The sequence below is a fragment of the Nipponia nippon genome, unplaced genomic scaffold, assembly GCF_047370975.1.
Source record: "Nipponia nippon isolate SJK-2023a ecotype South Korea unplaced genomic scaffold, ASM4737097v1 scaffold_4, whole genome shotgun sequence".
Classification (NCBI taxonomy): Eukaryota; Metazoa; Chordata; class Aves; order Pelecaniformes; family Threskiornithidae; genus Nipponia; species Nipponia nippon.
In genome coordinates, this window is record NW_028262358.1 from 31,056,127 (window position 1) to 31,079,039 (window position 22,913).

Here is a 22,913-nt window from a genome sequence, read left to right on the forward strand (position 1 = left end):
GAAGTTGAGGAAGGTTACACAAGCACATTATCCTTCTGTGCAGTTTGCTTAGTTCCTTGGACAGACCTCACATGGCAGGAAATCAGCACTTTTGAGACAGAATTGCTTCATGGTAGGTTTCTCCTACAGCTCATAGCCATATGGAATTGCTTTTAAAGCCCTAAAACAGCCCTCCTGCTCAGACTAGCAACTCACTGCCTCTCCACACACTTGGACTCAAGCCCTAGTTCCACCTGAAGCCTCGCATGCCTGTCCCATGTCATTTGCGTGTTGTGTCCCGTCCCCCCCGCTCCCGCCTCGTATAGGAAAGCAGTACATTAACCTGGGCTGAATCTCAGTTGCTACAAGCACAGGAGGCTGCATGCTTCCAAAGAGCTCTCTGCAGTATCATTGTAGTAAGGACACATGCTATGACACCTCAAAATCTCATTGTTGCCCTGGTCTTCAATAAGACTTCTTCCACCTTCTTGAACTGTACACATACCCCAATTGCTGGTCTTCTGGTAGTCAGTGACTATTGAGATACACAGCCTCCTGCTACTGCTGCTAGGTTATCCAGCCACCAAGGGTTTCAGCCCTCTCATGACAGATTAGTGACAAGTTAGTGTTTCCTTGCAGCCTAAGATGCCATCATATCGGAACACCTGCGAAGTCAAAGAGACCTTGCCACCATTGGGTAGAAAAGCAGTCAGAAAAAAAGAGACAATAAAAAGAATCGGAGCAACAGAAAATACAACAGAAAGAATGGAAAGGATACTGAGGAAAATGTTGGGCAGACTGTAGAACAGTAGAGTAACAGACTTCAGTGTGGCTCTTGACAGACAATGTCTGAAGTGCAGAGGCCAGTTTAACTTTACACGGCATGGGAAGCACTGCAGCGTCACAATAAGCTGTTGATATTTTGATTCCATCCTAGCTATCGGTGCACCCATGTGCCACCCACCCTTGCTGGGGGACTTCACAGTGGTATGGCCCACTTGGTAGGCTGGATCATTGACAGCATGGGCATACACTAGGAACAAATTTCTTTTGCATGAAACTAAACCAAAAAGATCTATTTTGCATACAACAGCATGAGCTCTGAAATCCAAACCAGTATGTGAGGACAACCGGGAGGATTCACTTTAAAAACACATAATTGCTCCGAACTAACACACTAGCATAGACATAGCTTTTCAAGAGCAACTCATTGTAGTCAACTAGTGGAACCTGGCTAAATATCAAGTGATTCCCTCAAATCAGGTCTAAACTCTACAAACCTCTTTTCAACAGTACATGCCTACGATACCAAGCCCATGGGTGCAGCAGAGGAAGAACTGCTTAATTAAAAATAACACAAATTATGTAATATTTGGGTAGATAAGGTACTCAAATTTAATACCAACCTTATTCTATAGCATCCCCCAATTAGTTCTCCACACCTAAGCCAGAACAAATTCTTTTTTTTTTTTCCTATGTAGTTATATTGGGTTTATACCAGACCTAAACGTACTTTTTCTTACATATTTTCTGCCAGTCCTCCTCCAATCACTGTAAATTTATACAATGAATCCCACCTTACTTGGTTAGACTTGGGAACAGAAGATTCCCGAGTGGGAAGGAAACCTGGAAACCTTTGCCTAAGACAAAGCCTAACTTTTCTACACTTTGCATGGCAGCTCTGATTTTTTTTTTCCCTTTCAGAATCCTCAGATCATTTTAAGAGGCCTCATGAAGTCTGCCAAATTTAAGGGAAATAAATTTGTACGTCTAGCTGAGGTAAGCCTGGTTTCAACGCAGCAAGTTCCGAGTTATTATGAAGCCATGCACTATGGATATATTTCAGTACTGAACAAGACCTAAGGTTTCTACATCACACAAGTGCAGGATAAACATACATGCAATAAAGTGCCAGTTCTGCAGTAATAGCTTTTCATCCACCGGTCTTCGACCACTAGATGGCATCTGCATGCTAGACCAATTCTAACATGAAGAAAACTTATGTCAACTGGACTGGGTCTTGATTTCATTAAGTAATTATGTTAAATTCTTGTATAGCATTAGTATAAAGAAGACAGACCAAGGAAAAGAATATGCCTTCTTCCTCTAGGTGGTAAAGGCAAGGCAAAAGCTTCTAAGACAAGCAGGTCAGTTGTTTGTTGGACCTTTAGATAAGAGCCTTGAGTAAGAAAGAATTAAGTGTTTGTCCTCCATCATTGCTTCAACAGAATGAGGCCTTAAGTCTTGCACCTCACCCTCTTAACCCAGCCTCCTGGAAACTAGATGCAATTACGCTGCAGTTAAGATGTCCATTAAAATGTAGTTCTCATAACGTGTTCCCTCTCCCAGCATTTCACAGAAATTATACATGTTCTATCTTTGTGGAAGGTGCAAGAAGCCACTCAGGAGTAGTTACCTGAAATATAAACATGAAATATTCTGGGGTAGCTAGTGGAAAATTACTAATTTACACATGCCCAGAAATTCAACAAGACAATGAGGGACTTATACGAGGAACTGTAGAAATGCTGCTAGGAAGTAGCTAGAGGGAACAGTGTGAAATACTTGTAACTATTTTCGCAATATGACACGTTTGTTGGGACTTCAAAGCAAAGCGATGGAGAAAAACATTACATTGGAATCTATTTACTCGCCAAGGTTGTCCTCTGCTTTCACCAATGTTGTGCGCTCCTCTGCTTCATGTCATGAGCTGCACCAGTTTGTCTGCAAGATACCATTTTTTTCCTGGCTAAGCCTTTTCAATAGTTAATTGGATCCATCTACAGCATTCTCTCTTGCACCATGAAGATTCAAATCTTTAAAGGAACATGAGCAGACAGAACTCTCTACCAAGGAGGAAAAAAGAAGAAAAAAATCAGTAACTTTATTATTTTGGTCTCTGCAATTATAATATACTATTTTTGAGTATCAGCTATCTGTAAGAGAGTAGAAAAACTGTAATCCTGCCTATTTGCTTTACTTCCTCCATTTAACAGTAACTCAGGTTAAGTTAAAACACTGAAACTTAATATCTGGGCCCATCTATCATATTTCAAGAGGATTTTCAAGTGGTGCTTGTTTCTAGAGCTCTGCCTGGGAGCTTTCCTCATCTTTAACACAAAGCTTGTATCTCCACCTCAAGATACAGAATAGCTTTTGCTGATCTTTATTAGCAGCTGGATCTAGTTAGCACCTGCTTTCTGATATGGTTGCTTCTAAAACTGAGCCTGCAGTAGGCTAAACAGGAAGCTTGGGCTGCAGATTCTGTTAACTAAAGCCAGGAAAGGGGCTGTGCTAGGCCACATGCAGTGCATATACTCTCGTTTAAAGCTCCATCTGTTCAGACTGTTTCAGGCAGCAGTAAGAGTTTTCCTTGGAAAAGATTACTATAGCCATGTACTGGCAAGGGCTTGTGGCAAACAATTATTTTGAACTATATTTTTAAATTCTCATTTGTTGGGACATGCAGGTGCAGAGATTAGTATGAGTTCAAACAGGACACTGGGAAACAGAATGAAATTTTGTCCTTATTACCAATTAACATGTTGAAATAATTATTATTTACTTTAACAAGGCACACTAAGATACAGAACAAGTAACCAGACAGCTTTGCTGGTTTCCCAGCAACTTGAGGGATCTGCAAGGAAGATGCTCAGGCACTACTAGTTCCAGAAATCCATGGAAGACAAGAACCCGGCAGACCCTTAACACACAGTACCCAAACTTGTGTCTTATCTTTGTAACTTATTTACTGTCCCAACGCTGACCTACTGTCACATGGTTCTTCCAGTGTTCAGACCAACATGGCCTGAGGTTCCTTCAGCTTTGATCATCTGACACATGCAGTGAGAAGAATGCTTGGTTATAAGCTCATGAGTTGCATGCAGCCACCTGGTTAGATGCTGTCATCAAAACCTTGATCAGCCTTTGGAACAAAGCAAGCAAAATTAATGTATGATCCAGGAGAAAAAAGTACACAGCTGCACTGAGAGTGAGCTTGAAAACTGCTACTGCTGATTAGCAGAAGCAAACAGATGACAGCAGAGAAAAAGAATATCCAGGGCTATGCCTAAATATCCCAAGCCTGGCATCGATTCATTGAGTTCCTTTTTATTGACAAGAATGACTATATGCTTAGCGTGCAATTCTTGTGACAGTCCAGGGCTCTTCACATACACATGAAGAACTGGAATTTAAACATATACCACAACATGATCTTCTTCCAAACTGTGTTCTGTATTAAAAAACACACTGCTCGCTAAAGCGTATTATTAGCCCATGTGGACTTGGAGACACGGACATTTGACTGTGCTGTAGTCATCTCTGCTCCAGCACAAGGAGACATTCTCTTGCCCTTGCTTTTTCACCAGTTCATTTGCAGCCAAATATCCACATTTATCCTCATGTACATTACAAAGCAGATGGATGCCAATCATGAGTCAAGTTACAACTCAAAACAAGTTCAAAAGCAATACAATATTGACAGTATCACTTCACCAAGTTGTAATGTTACCTCTCAGGTTTGTATAAAGTATCTTCATCTCCAACAAACCTGACAGCAAGGAAAGTCCCAGAAACACCAGCCATGGAGACAACATTGACAGTTTGCCAGGAAGAAATTCAACACCCAGTTAAAGGCTAAGTTTTTACAACTATTATCTACATAAGCCTCTACAAAGCAGGCACCCTTTTCTGTTAACTTTTGAGCTTTACACCAAAGGCCACGCCTGGGATGTTTGTGTTTGTCATCTACATATTCTGAAAATTCCAGCTATCTAAACCAGAGTTACTGTCAGGTCACCTTCAGTTCAACCATATTCAAAAGCAGTAGTGTCTTTTCTATTTCCATGACTACAGAGCAAAAAAATGTGTTTGCCAACCCCAAACCAACCACATACAGCTCCAGTAATTTAATCTGACAGTTTCCACTGTACGATGGCAATATCCTCTTGGACTTACCAAAAAATGTCACAGACAGGAACACTTCCTCATTTAAAAGATACCTTGCTGCTCATCAACTCCTACTTCTATCATCTTTTGGCAGAAACACAGCAGAGAGGATATCTATATTCAAACAACCTTAAAACAGGGATGTAGGCTATTAACAATAAAAGCAACTTCCTTCCAGAGATCTGAAGAATTTCCATCAGAGTTTCCCAGGCAATTAAGTACACAGCAATGCACTGGGATACTACAAGCTGTGTCATACGTACCTATTGGCTCTTCTCTCAACAGAGGATACAGTACAAATGCAAACTATCTTCACAACAGGAATGTGAAGCTTGGTGACACCTAGCACTTGCAGTTAATCACACTAAGAAGCAAAAAGACCAACTCAGACTTCAGTGGCCACAAGTACTTCTGCGTGTCCAGACATAGCAAAGTGAATACAATCCACTAGCGTAAGACCCATTACAGTGTCTTCAGTGAATCTATTTCTACAGCATTTTTTGGTAATATATCAGATCAGTACAAACAAGTCTACCTAAACAGAAATAGTGTTCAAGGTATCAGAGCAGCACAATAACCACAACTATATGAAACACTATTTTTTCGCCCTCCTTTAAAGCAGCAATTATGAATACTCCATGCATAGAAAACACTGATCACTATGAAGCATAAAAAAAAAAAGTGATGTAAAACAAGAATCTCTCATCAACACAAAAGAGACCAAAGAAGCACTCCTTGCAGCAATATTTTAAATTAGATTAAAGCAGGTATTTCTCTAGTGTTTGGGGAACACAAAATGCCTGTCAACCAAAAAGGAACAAGACAAGAGGTTATGTGCCATGTTGTACTCTATAATGAAATCAGGAATGGATATTACTGTCAGATAAAAGGGGGTGAGGGGAGAACATGCAAAAATATCTCTCAAATGGTGTAATGTTTTATACACCTCTTAACAGCTCATTTGAGAATCCTCCTGTTACTTCCCAGCACACTACCACTGTGCTATTTAGCAGCATTTTAGGCTTGTGCGGACAAGGTGTTTATGTGGAAAAAATTTATTACCAAGTAGACCACTAGCAATTTCCATAGAAGAAAGAGTTAATTTTATCTGAGTGTAATTAGATTCAGGTTCTCTTTTCTACCTCTTCCAGAATGGACAATAGTAAAAATGCTAAAGATCTATGTTAACATTGTAAATGTGAACTGAAGTGGTATGGCAAGTTCTGTTATGTATCTGATGCTCCTGACTTGCTTCTAGTATGGAATATCAATCATATCTGTAGGGGTAAGGTTATCAAATCATGTATTTTTTTCCCCCAATGTAGGATTATGAGGGATGTTAGCAGACGTCCCAACTCCCCAGAAGTCAAAACGGCACTCAAATCCTTTGCAAGTGATTGCTGCTATATAAAAATAGCAGTTCTTCAGAACACCACAACCAGATCTGGCTTTCTAGTGCCATAAAATAAACTAAGAATTTCCTATTTCTTTAGGACACATAGAAGGCCTGAAGACTTTATTTTCCTTTTGACATAGCATCTGTAATACAAGCGAGCATGTTAGGTACTCACATAACAAACAGCTTTACACCTGGACATTTCATGATACAGAAGACATTGTTCCAGAAACTAAGGAAAAAATGGAAAAGTGTTAATCCAGACGTTTGGTAACATGATGCTTCTTATAATAGAGGCTGGCACTTGGTAAAACTCAGCATTTTCAAAACTTGTAAAACTAAACCTCAAGTAAGCAATGACTGAGAGCAGGAAGTTACCCAGTCAAGGCTTACAGAACAGATTTCATCAATTACCTTGTCACAAACTGAAGTTACTCGCGCTTACACAGCTCTCATCACTGACAAGAACAAGCGTCTTTGAGCAATATCAGAAGAAATCTATTTCTACATTTTATTCTATGTATTGAAACTCTGGTGCTTGCTTCAAGGTGGGGTAAATTAAACCATTGTTCAAAACCACAGACCAATCCAATATAAATCAGTAACAGATATACATGCTGTAAGTTTGGTTTTGTTATTTTTTTTTTTAAAAACAAACTCCACACTTCTTGAGTAACAGTAAGGTATGTTAAAATAACCAGTCAGACTTCATTCAAATGAATTAGACAACTTTTACTAAATGAAAAAAACCTACATTTAAAATATGCATTTAAAACAAAATGGAATTAGAAAAGACTTAAATCCATTTTAAAGAACTTGCTCACTGTGTCAGAAATCAATATATCTCTTGCATTATATAATGTGCCACTTCATAAAACGTAAGTTACCAGAATCCTCAATTTAACATTTTCAAAGACAATACTGAAGTCAAGAGTTTTACATCTACTGATGCACATTTAGAATGGTATAAATCTGAAGCCTTCCCCCGAAGAATCTTACAAATTTGACAATATTCAATAAAAGCTTTTGTAGTTATATCCAATAAGTATTGCATCCTAAAGCAAATCTGTGCCTTTCATTTATCCTACTATAAGTTTTGTATCTTCTCTGTATCTTGCCATTTGCCAATGTTAACTCTTTTAAGAAAGGAGAGAACTTAAAAGAAATACTGCATAACTCTCGATCATGTACAGAAATTATTGCTACTATAGTACACTACAAAGCAGAATTCTATACAATAGTATATGAAATTTGATCATGAAAATCCAAAGGATATAATCTTTAGTGACATAAGCCTTATAATCATGTTGGACATTCACATAGCAGTTTCAGCTCACCACTCGTCAGCTAGCCTATCGTCCATTGATGAACATCCATTTAAACACACCCTCTCATGAAAAAGAATGTCAGCTTTCAAAGGCTTAGCAAATAAGGATCTTCATGTTCTGTGGAACTATGTAAGATGAACTTTGATGCAGGTAGGGAGTTACCTGGAAGCTAAGCATGCCAAAGGTGTTTCATGCTAATAAAACTAAAGCCAAGGTACCACATAATCAAGTTACCAACTAATAGGCAATACCATTTTTGTCCTACCTAAGTTAAATGAAGTGCCATAGCACAGTGTAACGTCAATAATTTAAAACAGTGTAGTGCACAAATTCATTGTGTGGCAGTTTACATTAAAAAAGTCAGGACAGGTTTTTCTGTCTCAATTTATGTTGGCTGTCAAGCTGTCCAGTCTGGGCATTTTGGACTTAGTTTGCCTTTTAATCACTACCGTACTATCAACTTTGCATTAGAATAGGGCACACATTTGGGCGGCATTATTATGAACAACAGGGGGCTAGGGGGAGGATAAGATATCAATAGCTGTTCTAAAAAGCCCCTTCCTTATTTCAATTTCAAAGAGAGCCGGGGAAATAAGACTAGATACCATATTTGCATCATTCTAGCTACAAAATAACCAAAGTAAAAGCAATCAAGCAACAATAAGACCACATTACACAAATGGAACATCATGCTCTCATCTGGTTTAACTATTACATCAAGTTTTAACTGGGATGTTGGTCAACTTTAAAAACCGTGGTAAATGTGAATATGTAGTTGCAATAGGTTTTTCCTAATACTTTTTTTAGTCTATGCTGGATATTAGAACTTGGAGCTATACTTGTTACAATACAGTGTCGCACATCTTTCTACTAGAAAAAATTAATAAAGATCCTTTACCCGTCTCTTTAAGTTAAACGTGTGACATCATAAAGGGTGTCAAATGACTGGATGGTTTTACAGTGCACACTTATTATATACTGTAATATGGAGTTTTGTCCTTGACAGATCTGATGGTGTTTCTACATTATTCCTTTCTTCACCTCTTCTTCGGTGGATTAGCTGTGCGAGGTGGAGTGACTGGACGCCCAGAATTCAGTCCACCATACTGGTACTTGGCTTTCTTTTCAGATGGTTTCAATATCTTAGAGAAAATAAAGAAGTTCTTTTGAGTCAGTGACAGCTGAGAACATTTCAAATATTGTTAAGCCAACATGAAATCTCATTCAGTAACAAGAGGGGTGAGGGTGTGTGGGGGGAAAATCGCATCAAAATCCTACGCTTTCCTTAATCCTACATACAACAGTAATACTACTCCTAAATCTTCTAGTTTGACCACTGCATTGGGATGGGAAGGGGAAAAGGGGCTGAAAACATGTCCAAGAAGGAGTAAGGATTAAAATCTGATCAGAATAACCACACTAAAAGGGTCTCAATAGTCCATTAGGCTGCATAACTAGGTACTCTGATCGCTAGGTATAACTGAAAAAGAATCACCCAATTAAACTTAGAAATGAGCATCTGAATAGCGGGAATAACTTAATATGCAGGAGTTTGGAAAACAGCAAATCCCACACAGTTCTCTGAAGAACAGTTGGTTTGCAGTTCTAATTGTCAACAGACACCAGCCTGTTGTGCAGTCCTTTCTGTAGCTCAGGTGTATTACCCTAGACTAACCATAAGCACATCAATAAGCAGACTAACAGTCCCTACAGCCTAACACCTAAAGGAATACTTAATGTACAAATACGTCATACCTGAAAGGAACACATCAGAGTTTCATCCACACTCATCATGCCCCCTGCATTGTCAAACTCTCCACAATAATTTGGAGCTGAGAACAGGGTGACCAACTGCCGTTTAGCAAAGAATTCATATCCATCTTCAACCACCTGTCAACACCAGAGAAATCAATACAGCTCACGTGATTTTTTTTTTTTTTTTTAAGAAAAAAGCCAGTCTTGAGGCAAACAGGACTTACATTAAAGAGATGACAAGAACTCATCAAAAAGGTATTTTATGTCTTGGCTTTCAGACAGGACAGATTCAGTCATTTTGTCTTATCTGGACACTGAATGCCAAATCAGGTAGCTTAACCTGTCTGACACTTCCAATGTTAAATATGCATCAGCTTGACTGCTCAATATTTTCATACTTGAAGTCAAATTATGCACTGTCAATTTAAGGATTCCCAGCATTTTATGGTTTATACACAGAATTTGGATGTTTGACCTATTAGTTCAGAGCACATAAGGTTTAGATACCATCTTCATTGCAACTATAACCGTTAAGTTTCATTTACACTAGTGTTGATCGCACAAGCCCAATCAGCAATTAAGAAGTCTTAGTATCCATTCCACACACTGACTGATCTTCTCTGCTGTTTTAGCAGTAAAATTGCAAGGAGAAATATTTAAGTGTTTTGACAGTATACCCAAGCCTAATAATGACACAGAATAAAAAGCCTATTTTTGTTTCACAGCAGGAAGGAGCTTTTAAAATTGACTAAATAACAAAACTGAAATGTTATACAGGAAATTGAAACCTGATGTCCACCTAACTAGGACACTTGCTTAAACTAACTTAATAAAAACTGCAAAAAAGTGCACTTGAAGATCAACAATGCAAAAATAACCTTGCTTTCTTTCTGCACATTTCAGTAAGTCAAACAATGTAAGCCAAATTACTCTAGATAGGTGAACCAAAATGAAGGCAATGGTGAAAGCTTTTGTTTGTAGAAACATTCAAAATGCGTGTAGCACTTCCATGAAGTGAAGCCTCATAGTTTAAGCCACAACTACCAGAGAACTGACTACTGCTGAAATGGAAGAACTCTGAAACTTCAGTGTAAATCTCGAATTCAAGTGACTTTGCCTCTTTGAACCTGGACACTTTACCTCTAATGTTCATATACAACAGTCTAACAGTAAACAGACAATACAAAAGAAAGATCAATGAGGAAATCTAGTGTTAGTATTTTACTTCACTGACATTAGACACTCGGTTCAATATGAGTCAATAGAAGGACCCAGCCTTATAGGCCCTTTATTAGGAAGATCTTTTTTTCTAAAAGTAACACAATGCAAAGTAAGTTTCAAATATATCCTACTGATAAGCAGCACCAAAGAGGCAGAAAGTCTAGAAGGAGAGGTTTTAAGAAGCAACAGCAGCATAATTCATACCTGGTGAGCTCGACAGATCAAATCCAGATCGTGACGATTCAGAAATTTACTGACCACATCAGCACCAAAAGTGAAAGAGACCCCGCGATCATTTTCACCCCAACCTTGCACATCTTTGTCTGGGTCAGACCACAGCAGGTCACACAGCAAGCCTTTGAAAGACAATACAAGTGAAGATGCTAGTCTTAGGAGGTATCATTCTATAATGTGATATAGTTTTATTCTAATTACCAGAGCAACTCTCCTAAAGAAAATAAGCCCTAGCAACAAATATAGTAATACTTAAACTGTGACTCAGACAAAAGATATGGTCTGCAAGATTTTTTCCCCCCCTCACCACTGATAGCACCTTGAGATGAAACAAGTCAGAGCCAAACAGTTCTCTGAAATAATATTTAATTGTAATATTCAGCATGTTCACAGTGAGCATTTGAGGAGTTTAAAAATACTGAAGTGGGTGCATTTCAAAAGGCAACCACCAATTTCACAGCTCACCAAGTAAGCTTAGTTTGAAAGCTGCAGTAAATTTTAAAATCCTATGCAAGGCCAGTCATAAATACAGCAAATAAACTTGTACCACAATCTTTTGAATATGAAACAGCGTTGATCCTTACCTTTCTTACCATATGTGAACAACCTTACGTGACTAAATCAAAATTTAACACAGCAAAATTCTGATATATTGTTTCAGGTAGCACTTTCAATTTGCTTGGACTACTGTTGACTTTTCAAAAAGCCTTGTGCCAACCAGTCTGGAATCTAAATTAGAACCATAAACCTCTCTGGCGTTTCAGCACTAGTCAAGATCTTTTGTCTGCTGCCAACAAAAGGTCAGGTAACTCTGGAGTTAAAACTGGGTAGTAAAAAAATTTCTCTAGATCAACTGCAATGCCCTTATACATAGAACTTGCAAAGCATTTTCACATGAGAGAACCAGACCAATTCAACTACAACACAAACAAAACAAAAAGCATTCAAAATGTACTTCATAGTTTTCCATGAAATTGCACTTGCTTTACCTGTGATGACTAACCCTTAGGCATTTAAATACTTAGGAGCATTGTTTCACAATCTGAAAGAGATGCCAGCAGTCTCCTTTATCTGGCACTCAGAATGTTTACAATTACATCTGGTTATTTGCTAAACAAAATATTGAAGACACTATTTCTTAAATAACAGATCCTTCAAGTTGTAATCAAGCAAAACTAATGTCTGAAACCTATTGTGCAATAGATAATTTTGTATTTACATACAGCCATCAAATGGTCTTTGGTGTCAGTCACAGTTCCTCTCTAGCAGAGGCTAAGATTTTATTTGCTTTTAGAGGACAACAGAGCAAGTAAAACTGCATTTTAGATAAAAAAAAAAAATCTATCTAGGAATAAACTACTGCATACAGACAGCATATGACAAAAAAGAAATTTAGCTCTATACTGAGTAACATGTTTTTCGAAACAGAATAGTTGCACTGCAATCCCTACTGGTTTCTTACCGTAAATTTACAACAAGTGACAGAAGCTGCTTAGGAAGCGCTTCCTCTTCTAGTTTCTTTCCAAAATCAAATAATCTTTAGGGTTATACACAGCAATAGGCAAATCTGTCCTATCACCTTTAGGAGTGGTGTAACAGAACCCTGCAACGAGTTTGTCTAAAATAAACTATGCTGCCCAAGTAGGTTTGTATTTTAACGTACAACATCTACCACTGCAATAGCTTAGGTTGACCAGGAGCATACCATAATATAGCTGACACGAGGCATTCAAGATTACACAAAAGGGGGAGTTACATTTTCCTAATAAGCTTATACCTTGGCCTCACAAAATGCAAATACTTTAACAGTTACTACAGGCAAGTGATTTAAGTTGGAATACAGCGTCAGATTTGAGCTAACAGCTTCCAAACCCCATAAAAATGCCACCAAAATAAGAGGTCTTTAAATTGCAGTTGGGGTTGAAAAGGCTTCTTTTCATCAGGTGAGAAGAAACCATCATAATGATCTAATCTCAGCACAAGCCACACAAACATCTACCAAGAATTTCTGTAGCAACACAAATATTTACCAAGTGACATCCCTCCACAAAGGGGTAGCTTTTAAGGACTCATAACTTTCACAGAAGTAAGACCCCTTCAGTTTATTTTTCATTTTTCCACAAAATTTACTTCCATTCTGTAATATCAGCTCCCTTAAGTGGTCCAAAAGGCCAAGACCTTCTATGTCACTGTACCATACGCACACATGCCTCTGATGGGACACTGCATTTTACCTCTGCTGGTAAATATCCGGATATTGCTTCTGAAAGCAAAATTAAGACTGCAAACCACTCCATAGATCAAAAGCCTTTTTTTTTTTTTTTTTTTAAAATCTCTATACTTATTTTTAGGAGGTACTAAGAATATATATAATTTCAGTGGAGTGTCCATGGAAACCAGAACTACATTCTGCAAGGGCATTCCTGAAGTGGGGGTGGCTCAAGCAGTAGTATTAGCTTGTTGAATAGAACTACCTTTTCTGAGAGCTCTGATAAATGTAAAGATTGACTCTTTGTACTGAGGTCTATTTGGTTATGCATTGAGTGAATTGTAAGTAGCACAAAAGGAAGAACAATGTAGTAATTTATACTACATTCATTTACCAGTCTAGTAATGCTTCTCATTATCAAGTGTGTATATACCAGCTTGCACAGAAATGTTGTTCTTTAAGGGACAATAGACATATTAGTATTAGTCCCTGAATTACTCCTATGCATCATCACTAAGGAACATTACAGGAAGTAGAATTTTTCTATTCCACAGTTTAACCGTAATTGTAATTTGTGTTTCAAAATAAGGTTTAGATGTGATACCTCGTCTGAAAGTTAATTTCAGACCACTGTTGAGATCAACACTTTAAAAAAATAGCTCATTGTACTGCTTGACAGTCTTTTCAATCCACTAGTAACAAAATTTGGAATAAACAGGACACTGAGGAAGATGATTGATTAAACCATTCAAAAGAATATTGTACAGAAAGCACTGGCAATTTGCATCCAATACCTACATACAAAGTATTAATTATTAGAAGAAGAAAATTTCAGGACTAGCACATTGATACAAGCAATTGAAATCCCAATTGCAGGGAATTAGGAGCTATACTTCACAAATTTAAACAGGAAGGAGACATGGCCCCAAGTAGGGAGAAGCCCATATACTTTAAATAATACTCAAAGCTTCAAACAATTAATGGTTTTTGACAGACTAAAAGGTTTGGGTGTGCCTAACCAAGGCAAGGAAAAGAACTAGCTGTTTAGTTTCACTTGATCTTTCACTAGATTTCTAAGTTTGTTTTAAGGCAAACTTGTGGATAATGTATCCAAACTTGTGTAATGTATCCTACTCTGTTATGACCAGCAATAACAATGTGGGCAATAGCCTCTAAGGTGTCATATAACTTCGCCATCATGAGGAACAAGACTCATGCCCTGCACAGATATCAAGGGATACTGTACTGTGAACAAGGGTTGTGTTACGTCACTGCATTGCCTGTACAGAAATTGATTAAATCTGTTTCATCATTAAGACCTATTTACAGTAAATTCCATGTCACTCACCTGTGTCAGGAACATCTGTAGGTCTCATAATTCTCCGGATCTGCTCCATTGACTGGAGATCTGGAGACAGTCCTGTAAGTACAAGAAAACAAGTGACTTATCTACATATTTTACCTGTAAAAAGGGTTCCAGAGAACACACAATTAAAGATGCAAAGTCATACAGCACCCATTGTTTCCACTGTCATATAAACAAGACAGTTTGCTATAAGACAATTAAGTTCCTGAACAGAAGGACAGAGAATAACACACATGAAATTAGCAAGTGGCTTTGTTTTCCTACCATCCTTTTAGCCACACAGCACAGAACCCTACAGTTAAGTATGTTCTCTTAAACAGCTTAGAGAGAACCAGTGAAGGATAGCATTCCCATTATCTAACACAATTAAATTGGATGCAGATGGCTTTCTTTACAACCACCTTACTTTATAAAAGCTAAAGGAAAATCCCCTACCCAGCTTTAAAAGACCACAAGCCAAAGCGGCCTGCAGGTATGACTGGAATCATAAGTCACATCACTGCATTTCAGTGTTTTACCACACATCAGCTAAGCAGCAGTCAGTGGATGCTGTAAACAAATACTAGACAGTGCAACAGCAATAGACAGGGAGCACAGAGGTGGTCATCTACTCCAGCTCAGCTGCTTTGTCATTTATAAAACCATAGTACCTTGATTACTCCAAAAAATCATTTATCAAAAAGACACGGCTCTTTTTGTATAGTTTTGCCATATTAACATGTAATTACAGCCAAAGCATGGGATTCCAAAACCACCCTTTGAATGGTTTAAGTACACACTCTAGAGCTTTTCTACTTGAGGCATACAGGCATGAAAGAGAGCCTACTAGATGCTCTAGCATCTTCACATGTCCTTAAATAAGGGTCCTAAAGTGACTTAAATGACTTAGGCCAAGATTACCTAATTAAGAAAGTTGCAAATTTGGAAACAGAGCATGAAGACCTAATTTGTGATGAAACATATTTCGTATTAGCAAGCCATAGCCATTTGATTCAGTCCAGAACTTTGAACATGACAGAGGAAAACCTGTCATTGGATAGGAGTCACTGCATAAAATAATTTCAGCTGACAGAGTTTGCACAGTGCAACACACATGTTATAGGAACAATGACTCCAATGCATCTGATATAAAGACTTCAGGAACTTTTCTTCAAGTATTAAGATTTTAGATTATTTTTGTTGAAGCAGTCTTATGACAAAAGCCTTCTATCCTCATCAGCTTGTTAAAGCTGTCTTCAGGATATTACCTTGAGGTTGTGAAGGATGGCAGAAATCTTACATTAAATAGCACATCAAATGAGTTTTCTAGTCAATTCTACTTACACGACAATACAGGGAAACTAATATAAATTCCAGTAGATAATCAGCTTTTAAACTTTGACCAATCTACCTCTACCTCTTCCCCTTCCCCCGAACTGATCTATTTGCATGCAGATTACGTTAGCACAAAGGCATGTGGATTCTAATCTGATTCTGCTCAGCACCACACCCCGAGAGAGTAATGGACAACCTCAGTGAAATAAGCACAACCAGTTTGTGACCTTCTATGAGGTTAGAGCTCTCACCATTTCAGGTTGCACCCAAAACATGAAGTTCTTTAAAAGTAGATATGTTATTACAAACCACGTCTCAACCCTATAGTTTTTAATTTTTGTGCTATTTTACACCACTGTAAAATGGCAAAACCCCACAAAACTACCTGCATGTTTATAAACCTCTCTGTAACCACCCAAGAGGCCTTCTTTTCCCAAATATCTTCCTAACTCCCCCTGCTCAAAAAGAAATAGCTAATGTCTCAAATTCAGATCTACAGACAAAAGTTGTACATGACCAGCGTTAAATGAAGGAAATAAGAATGCAAACACAGGCTACTAAAGCTCACTGTCAAGCTGCTGCCACTACAGCAATTGCTGCAACTTACTGTGTACTCAAAGAAAACTGAAAAGTACACTATTGAATTAAGTTTTCTTGTCACATAATGACAGGTGAGCACAGAAAAACTATCTTTCAGTATACTAGCTTCTTGAAGTGTAAGAGCACCCTTCCCTAAGGGAAAACAGAAAATGAATTGTCATTACTCCTGGCAAACTCATCAAATCCAGGCTCTAGATTTGAGCCACTCCCTGATCAGGTGGAATTGATACAGTAAGAGTGATGATTACTTATTTTTATAGTGTAATCCAGGAAGCTCCTCAGGTCTCTTTGGAGTCTATGTAAGATTATCAAGTAGACTTCACCTTCAACATACATTTCACTGTCATTAATGTCACAAGAAAAACAGAATTCCAGAGCTTGATAATATTATGTAAATCCAGTATTCTACTAAACTAACATGACTCCCATCTCAGAGCTTAAATCCAATGTGATAAGACCAATGTGCTCCATCAACATGACACTACAACGTGGACTTAATTTATAGAAACTTGAAAGTCATCACATAAGGTCTCTGAAGATTAGAACTAGAGAGTGGTGTCATAGATAAGAGGACAATACTGTACAGAACAGAAAGCAGAGCAAGAGGGAGAAGTCAGGAACAGTTATGGAATAAGCTTTAATGAAGCAAGATAAAGAGCAACGTCAGAAGTAACTCGAGAGGACAGCCTTAAGAAAAGGCCAAAATGTGACTGGTATGAGCAACGTGGAAAGACAGGGAAGAGAGAGAGAGGTGATGGGAAGGATACATTAAAGATCCTGTCAGCAGCATGAACATTTGGAGACAGTAATGGCAAGAGAGGTTTGATTTATATTGTGAGATAGATAACTCAAACAGCAGATGCCCAGAAAAGTCTAGGTAAAAAAGCTGACTCAGGATTTTAAGCTATTGTAGATAGCCTACTGGGGTAAGTTAGGTGCCTTTTGTTTTACTATGTTATGCGGTTTTGCAAAGTTTTATTATATATCCCAGAGGACAATATTTTTAAAATAAACTATGCAAAAATGCGCAATATAGTAAAAAAGGCACCTACCTTATATCTACATGCTAGCTTCAACCTCCAGCAGAGTTGAATAGTTTGTGTTGTTGCCTCAGTGTTTATTATAGTAGTAACATCATGAAAAGGCGTTGACAGTCCATGACTTCATGGGATCTGGAATGCAGTTTGGATAGGATTGGAGAAGAGCTGAAAAAGGGCAAAACTTATTTATGTGCTGAATGTCCACTTCCATTTATTCGGAGCACACAGCACGTTTAGTAATCTTTTCACTTTATTTCACAGCCGCAGATCAGTTGAGTGATAGTAATTTCAGTTACAGATGAAGCCTGTACAAGTTTAAGGGACAATTAGCACTCAATAAAGAAGTAAATATTGCTTTTCATAAGAGGATCCTTAAAGCATACTATGCACAAAATAAAAAGTTTTCCTACTTGATTAAACAAGAGGTTAATCTCCTTAATACATTTATAATAAAGCTTTGATTTTTTTTCCTTGAAAAATAGCTTTCTAGGCTTCTTGCTCATAACTCAGGTCTCAAGTATATATACACGCAAAACTATCAGTTTTGTCACAGAACACAGCATTCTACTCTACCTGCTAAGCCTCCTTGATTACCTTCTATGACCCACCTAAGCTTAATTGTTTGCCTGAAACACCACTGTATTTTGTCACTATTCATTCTCTACTGTTTCCCAAATAAAAAAAAAAAAATCAAAAAAGTATAATGATAGTAAAAGAATAATTCCTTCGCCAGCTTTTTTGGAAACAAATTTATTACATGGTTTTAGCCGCTGATAATTAGCTACCTCAGTGCAAAAGTGATGTTGTATCTCACATTCTTAAAATTATGAGATCTAGCTCATAAAATAGGTACCAGTCCTTAAAAAAGAGAAAAAAGACACCACACCACACTGATTGAGAATGAGATGAAAAGATGACCTGTGAGAAAACAAGTACTTTCTCTAGCATGTCAATGCTACCTGGAAACTGGCAGACTCAACTGTCTATCACTGCATTAATTCTGTATTTACAGAGACATGACAATACCTCAGAGCATATTACGTATAAGACTGACAGCTTATACTAGCAGGCACTGAAGTCAGAAGCTTTCAATACAAGATACAAGAAGAGCTGGGATCATTTTTACAGCACATTCCATAAGACAGAGCTCTTGCAGAGATGCCTGTAATTAATAAAGGCAGGATGACAGCCATCAATACAACCTCACAGAGTCTGGAAGAGTCTGCTCAGGAATTTTGGGTGTATGCTATTTCTAATTCCAAATGGAACTGTTCAGTCAAACTAGAGGTTTCTGCAGTGCTCTCGCTTCCACTAATCTCTAATTATCTCACTGACAATGCAGGTGTGACACCTACCAGATCATCTCTGTATCACTCAGTGCAAGGCATCAAGTTGCTTACTAACTGAGGTAGTTGCAAAGACAGCTGCAAAAAGGCAGGATAGCTCTTATTACAAGTAATTTGACATTGTTGTCAATTGTGTGACTCTGCAAGGTCCCAAAAACCTGTAAGCATCATTGCCTGTAAAAACATGGGGAGTCCCCTTCTACAAAGAAGAGCACCCAAGTAAGTTCCAATATTCAGAGAAGTCACAAGCCTCGGTCAGATCAACACCAAACACTTTTTTGTCTACAAGAACAGGGCAGCACTGGGACAGGCACTCACCCATAGAACATAGATCTTCCAATAGCAAAGGTTTTATGGAGTCAGAGCAAGCCATGGCTGACCTGCTCTAATGTTAACAAATGTCTTACTTCAAGCAGCAGGCTTGACTATGTGACCTCAGAGGTCCCTTCCACCAACATCTTATGAAACCAGCTAAAGAGGCCAAGACTACAGAGCTGAGGTTACTTGTCAACTTGTCATTCTTTCACTTCACTGCTAGGGATGCCAACGTTAGCTAAGGCTGCACTGATAGATGGTAACAGCAAGAAGCTACGTGGCAAATTAGGCAAGAATTCTAGCATTCAGGATCCCTCAGAGAGGGACATACTGATGGGAATACTTATAGATGCGCTTGCCCCTCAGGCACAGAGGACCATGTGTATCAGGTAAGAATGACATCTGTCTGCTGTCAGGTGCACAGAAAAGCACAAGGCATAACAGCGACCTTTACAGATAATATAAGGTTAAATGTCTCCAGCTAAATATCAGGTATGCACACTCACACTCCATTTGGTATAGCATTAACACAAAGATCAGTTTAGACACAACCTTTAAAGGCAGTCATCAGCTTACCTCCATGACAGCAGAAGATCTTCTCATCCACAATGGCTGCAATAGGCAGACAGTTAAAACAGTCTGTGAAGGTCTTCCACAGCTTAATGTTAAATCTCCGCTTGCCTACAAGAACAACGTGCAACATTAGAAAGAGAAGGCTGTTTTCTTCAAGCCAACCTGCAATACATATCACAACCTGACCAAAAACGTTAGCAAACTATCTTCACAGGGCTTTATTTCTGTTAGTGTACTTAGGTTTCCATCTCCTGCAACAGCATTTCAAGGACAGCAGAAGAGCAAATAATAAATCTCTAGAGTGACTTTAAGCTTGGTTTGAAATGTACTTTTAGAAAGTTTCAAAGCAGGTTCACAGAATAATGAAATCCTTGCAGTACAAGAGTCACTACTAGAAGTGTCTCCAAAACACAGTATTAGTCTATAACAGTCTTTCAAAATAAATAGGTTTTGCTTACATTCATCATAGAATCCATAGATCCGATTGATGCTAGCACACTCATGATTTCCTCTTAAGAGAAAGAAGTTTTCCGGGTACTTGATTTTATATGCCAGTAATAGGCAAATTGTTTCCAGAGACTGTTTGCCTCTGTCTACATAATCTCCAAGGAAAAGATAATTAGCTTCCGGTGGGAATCCTCCATATTCAAATAATCGAAGCAAGTCTGTATACTGACCATGAATATCACCTGAATAAGAAAATGTTTACCAAGGATTAGTGCAACAACATAAAGAGTACACAAATCAAGAACTTAAGTCAGCTAATCACTTTTTATTAACTGATCTTAAAAAAAAAAAACATTAATTTTAAAACTTTAAAAACAGACTGGCAATAGGTAGCAGAAAGGTGAGAACCATGTTAATATTACAAACTGAAGTACTCACTAAATGTAAATAACCCATGGTACTTGCAGAACTGCTATGTCAGTCATGAAAACAATCTGAAAATCAAAAGCTACAGAAGTCTCTACAACTAAGCTTAAGCTTTCTAACCAAGCTCTAACTTGTTAAAATTAAAACAAGGTCAGAAAGACAAAATCTAATTGAGCAGTTACATGGCCAGGAAGCTGATGTATTAAGAAAAAGTTAAGACACATTATTTACTGCAAAACAGATCAGTAAAGAATCTATCTAGACTGGAGAGAAACTGAACATTGTACCGGCAGAGAGCACTTACTTCAAAGGTCAACTACTTGTCCTCCCGTAACATTGCCGTACCAAGATTCCTATCCCCCAGCATTTAGGATAACTCCTCCTTTGATGCAATTATTCATACAAAAGCAGTACAGAGACTCAAAGACTGATATCCCTTACAAGATATTCAACCCTGCAGGTATATCTTAGGAAAAATAACTGTCATGTTACTCATGACACTGCCAGCTTTAAAATTAAGCAGGCTTTCCATGAAACAGCTCTGTGTGGCAATTACAACACCACAGCGTACCATATCAGACTAGCCAAGGCTAACTATCTGTGAGCGGCCCACAAGGTCAAAGAAGATACCAAAGCTGCTCTACAGTAACTTGTAGAATACATGTGATGTATTCCAGCTGACTGTAGAAGTCATTACCAAAGTGACTGAATGTAAAAAAGCTATGCAAGAAGCCTTCAGTACACGCTGTATGCTGTTTAAATTTAGTGCCTCCTGGTCCTTTACACTAAGCATTCCATAAATGCATTTTCACTTCTGCTGCTTGCTCAGTGGCAAAATCCTGACTTTGTTTAGCACAGCTATTCTCCAGTGGAGTGCTAGCTACTACGGCCTTAAAAAAGCAAAAAACCGAACACACAGACACACACACACACAGACACACCCCCCTACAACTTTTTCCAAAATCTTAAAAAAAGGTTCCCAAACCTGTATGCTCTCCATTTCAATTCTTAAAGCATACAGCGGTAAGAAGAGTACATGGTTGTATTCCTCTTTACCCTTTCCATGAGAAATGCAATACTTCCTCTTTAGGCTGCATTCTTCTGTAACTATTTCTCACTCAGGGAGAGGAATCGCTTCCCAATTTTCTTCTAATAACGGGGAACATTATCCACTACCCAATTCCAGACATAGCCTGAATTTTCACTGGCTAAAATAATTTTCACATATGTTGCAACAAGAACGATTCCTATTCTACTTGGTACTTGGAAATCTCCAGGTCACAACCAGAAGAAAACATTGAAGACTCCTCAACAAGTCATTGCTATGCCGAGTCTAGTACTCCAGAACTACACTACCAATACACTCCCCAGACTTCACCACCACCAGAATTAACTACCAAGTAAACATACTACAGAAAGATTATTATAATTGCGTTCATTGTCTAGAACTACTTTCAGTTCCACACGTGAGCCAGAGGGACCAAAGCACTTAAAGGGTAAAGGAATATTTTATAGAAAAAAATTTGTAAAGGGACCACAGCATTTACTATTCCATTCAAGGCAGCTGGCGTTTTAAAATATAGCTTCATATGGGCACAAATTGAAGTCTACCAGATACCAAGCCTTACAGCAAAAACCGCACCTATTTTAAAAAGGACGTTTACATAATAATATCTTTCATCTTACATTAAAACACAGCCATTCACGATGTAAAAGCTTATTTTGAACTGACTTGATTACAAGACAAGACAATCCTATAATGGTTCCTGAGGCATTGCCTGAACACACTAAAATAGTAGTTCAAAGCAGTACAGCTGCATATTTTGCTTTGGGTGAAAGCGATCATCTTTCTTTCACTTTTATCTAAGTGCATTTTTGACAATTGCTCTAATATTAAATTTAGATGCACCTGACACTTCCTGGTGCTATCACTCTGTTTGGAATCCAATTTAAAAATAACAAATGCTTTATTTAACTGTGCATTTGCTACCCTATTATTGTGTATCTAACAGTCCTTTCAACTGCCTCGATTGAAGCATATGAGAAACTAACTTTGAAGGAGGCTAATTATACTTTGCAGACCTTGACTTACGTACAATCTAAATATTTCATTTGAGTTTTCATTTTTTCTTTATCTAGGAATACGATGAAACCACTGTAGTCTTTTCAATGTAGCATAAACACAACGTGGTAAAGCCGGATTTTACCTTCAGCTTCATGTCATTAGGCAAGCTGAGCCGGTTTTTCCTCCCCACTCTACCAAGCAATTAGTCATTTAAAAATGACTTTGCCATTAGTGCTTTTTTTCCCCCCCCCCTAAATTGGTAATATCCTCTCTTAATGTAAGAAATGTTGCTACATTAGGTCTGCCAGGAAGAAGGCTAGGAAGAAGCTAATCTATCTTTGAGCATGTT

The 22,913-nt window shown here is 38.1% G+C and overlaps 1 protein-coding gene across 1 annotated transcript in view; it reads right to left on the reverse strand.

Moving 5' to 3' along the window:
* Positions 1 to 7,036: 7,036 nt before the first annotated feature.
* PPP1CB (protein phosphatase 1 catalytic subunit beta) overlaps positions 7,037 to 22,913 on the reverse strand; it is a 29,530-nt gene continuing 13,653 nt past the window's right edge. Inside the window, exons 3-8 of the mRNA XM_087774120.1 lie at positions 20,085 to 20,315; positions 19,630 to 19,734; positions 14,421 to 14,492; positions 10,834 to 10,985; positions 9,409 to 9,543; positions 7,037 to 8,795 (exon numbers count right to left, since the gene is read on the reverse strand). Of these exons, the coding sequence (XP_087630246.1) occupies positions 8,691 to 8,795; positions 9,409 to 9,543; positions 10,834 to 10,985; positions 14,421 to 14,492; positions 19,630 to 19,734; positions 20,085 to 20,315 (800 nt within the window). The 3' untranslated portion in view covers positions 7,037 to 8,690. The remainder of the gene's footprint in view (positions 8,796 to 9,408; positions 9,544 to 10,833; positions 10,986 to 14,420; positions 14,493 to 19,629; positions 19,735 to 20,084; positions 20,316 to 22,913) is intronic.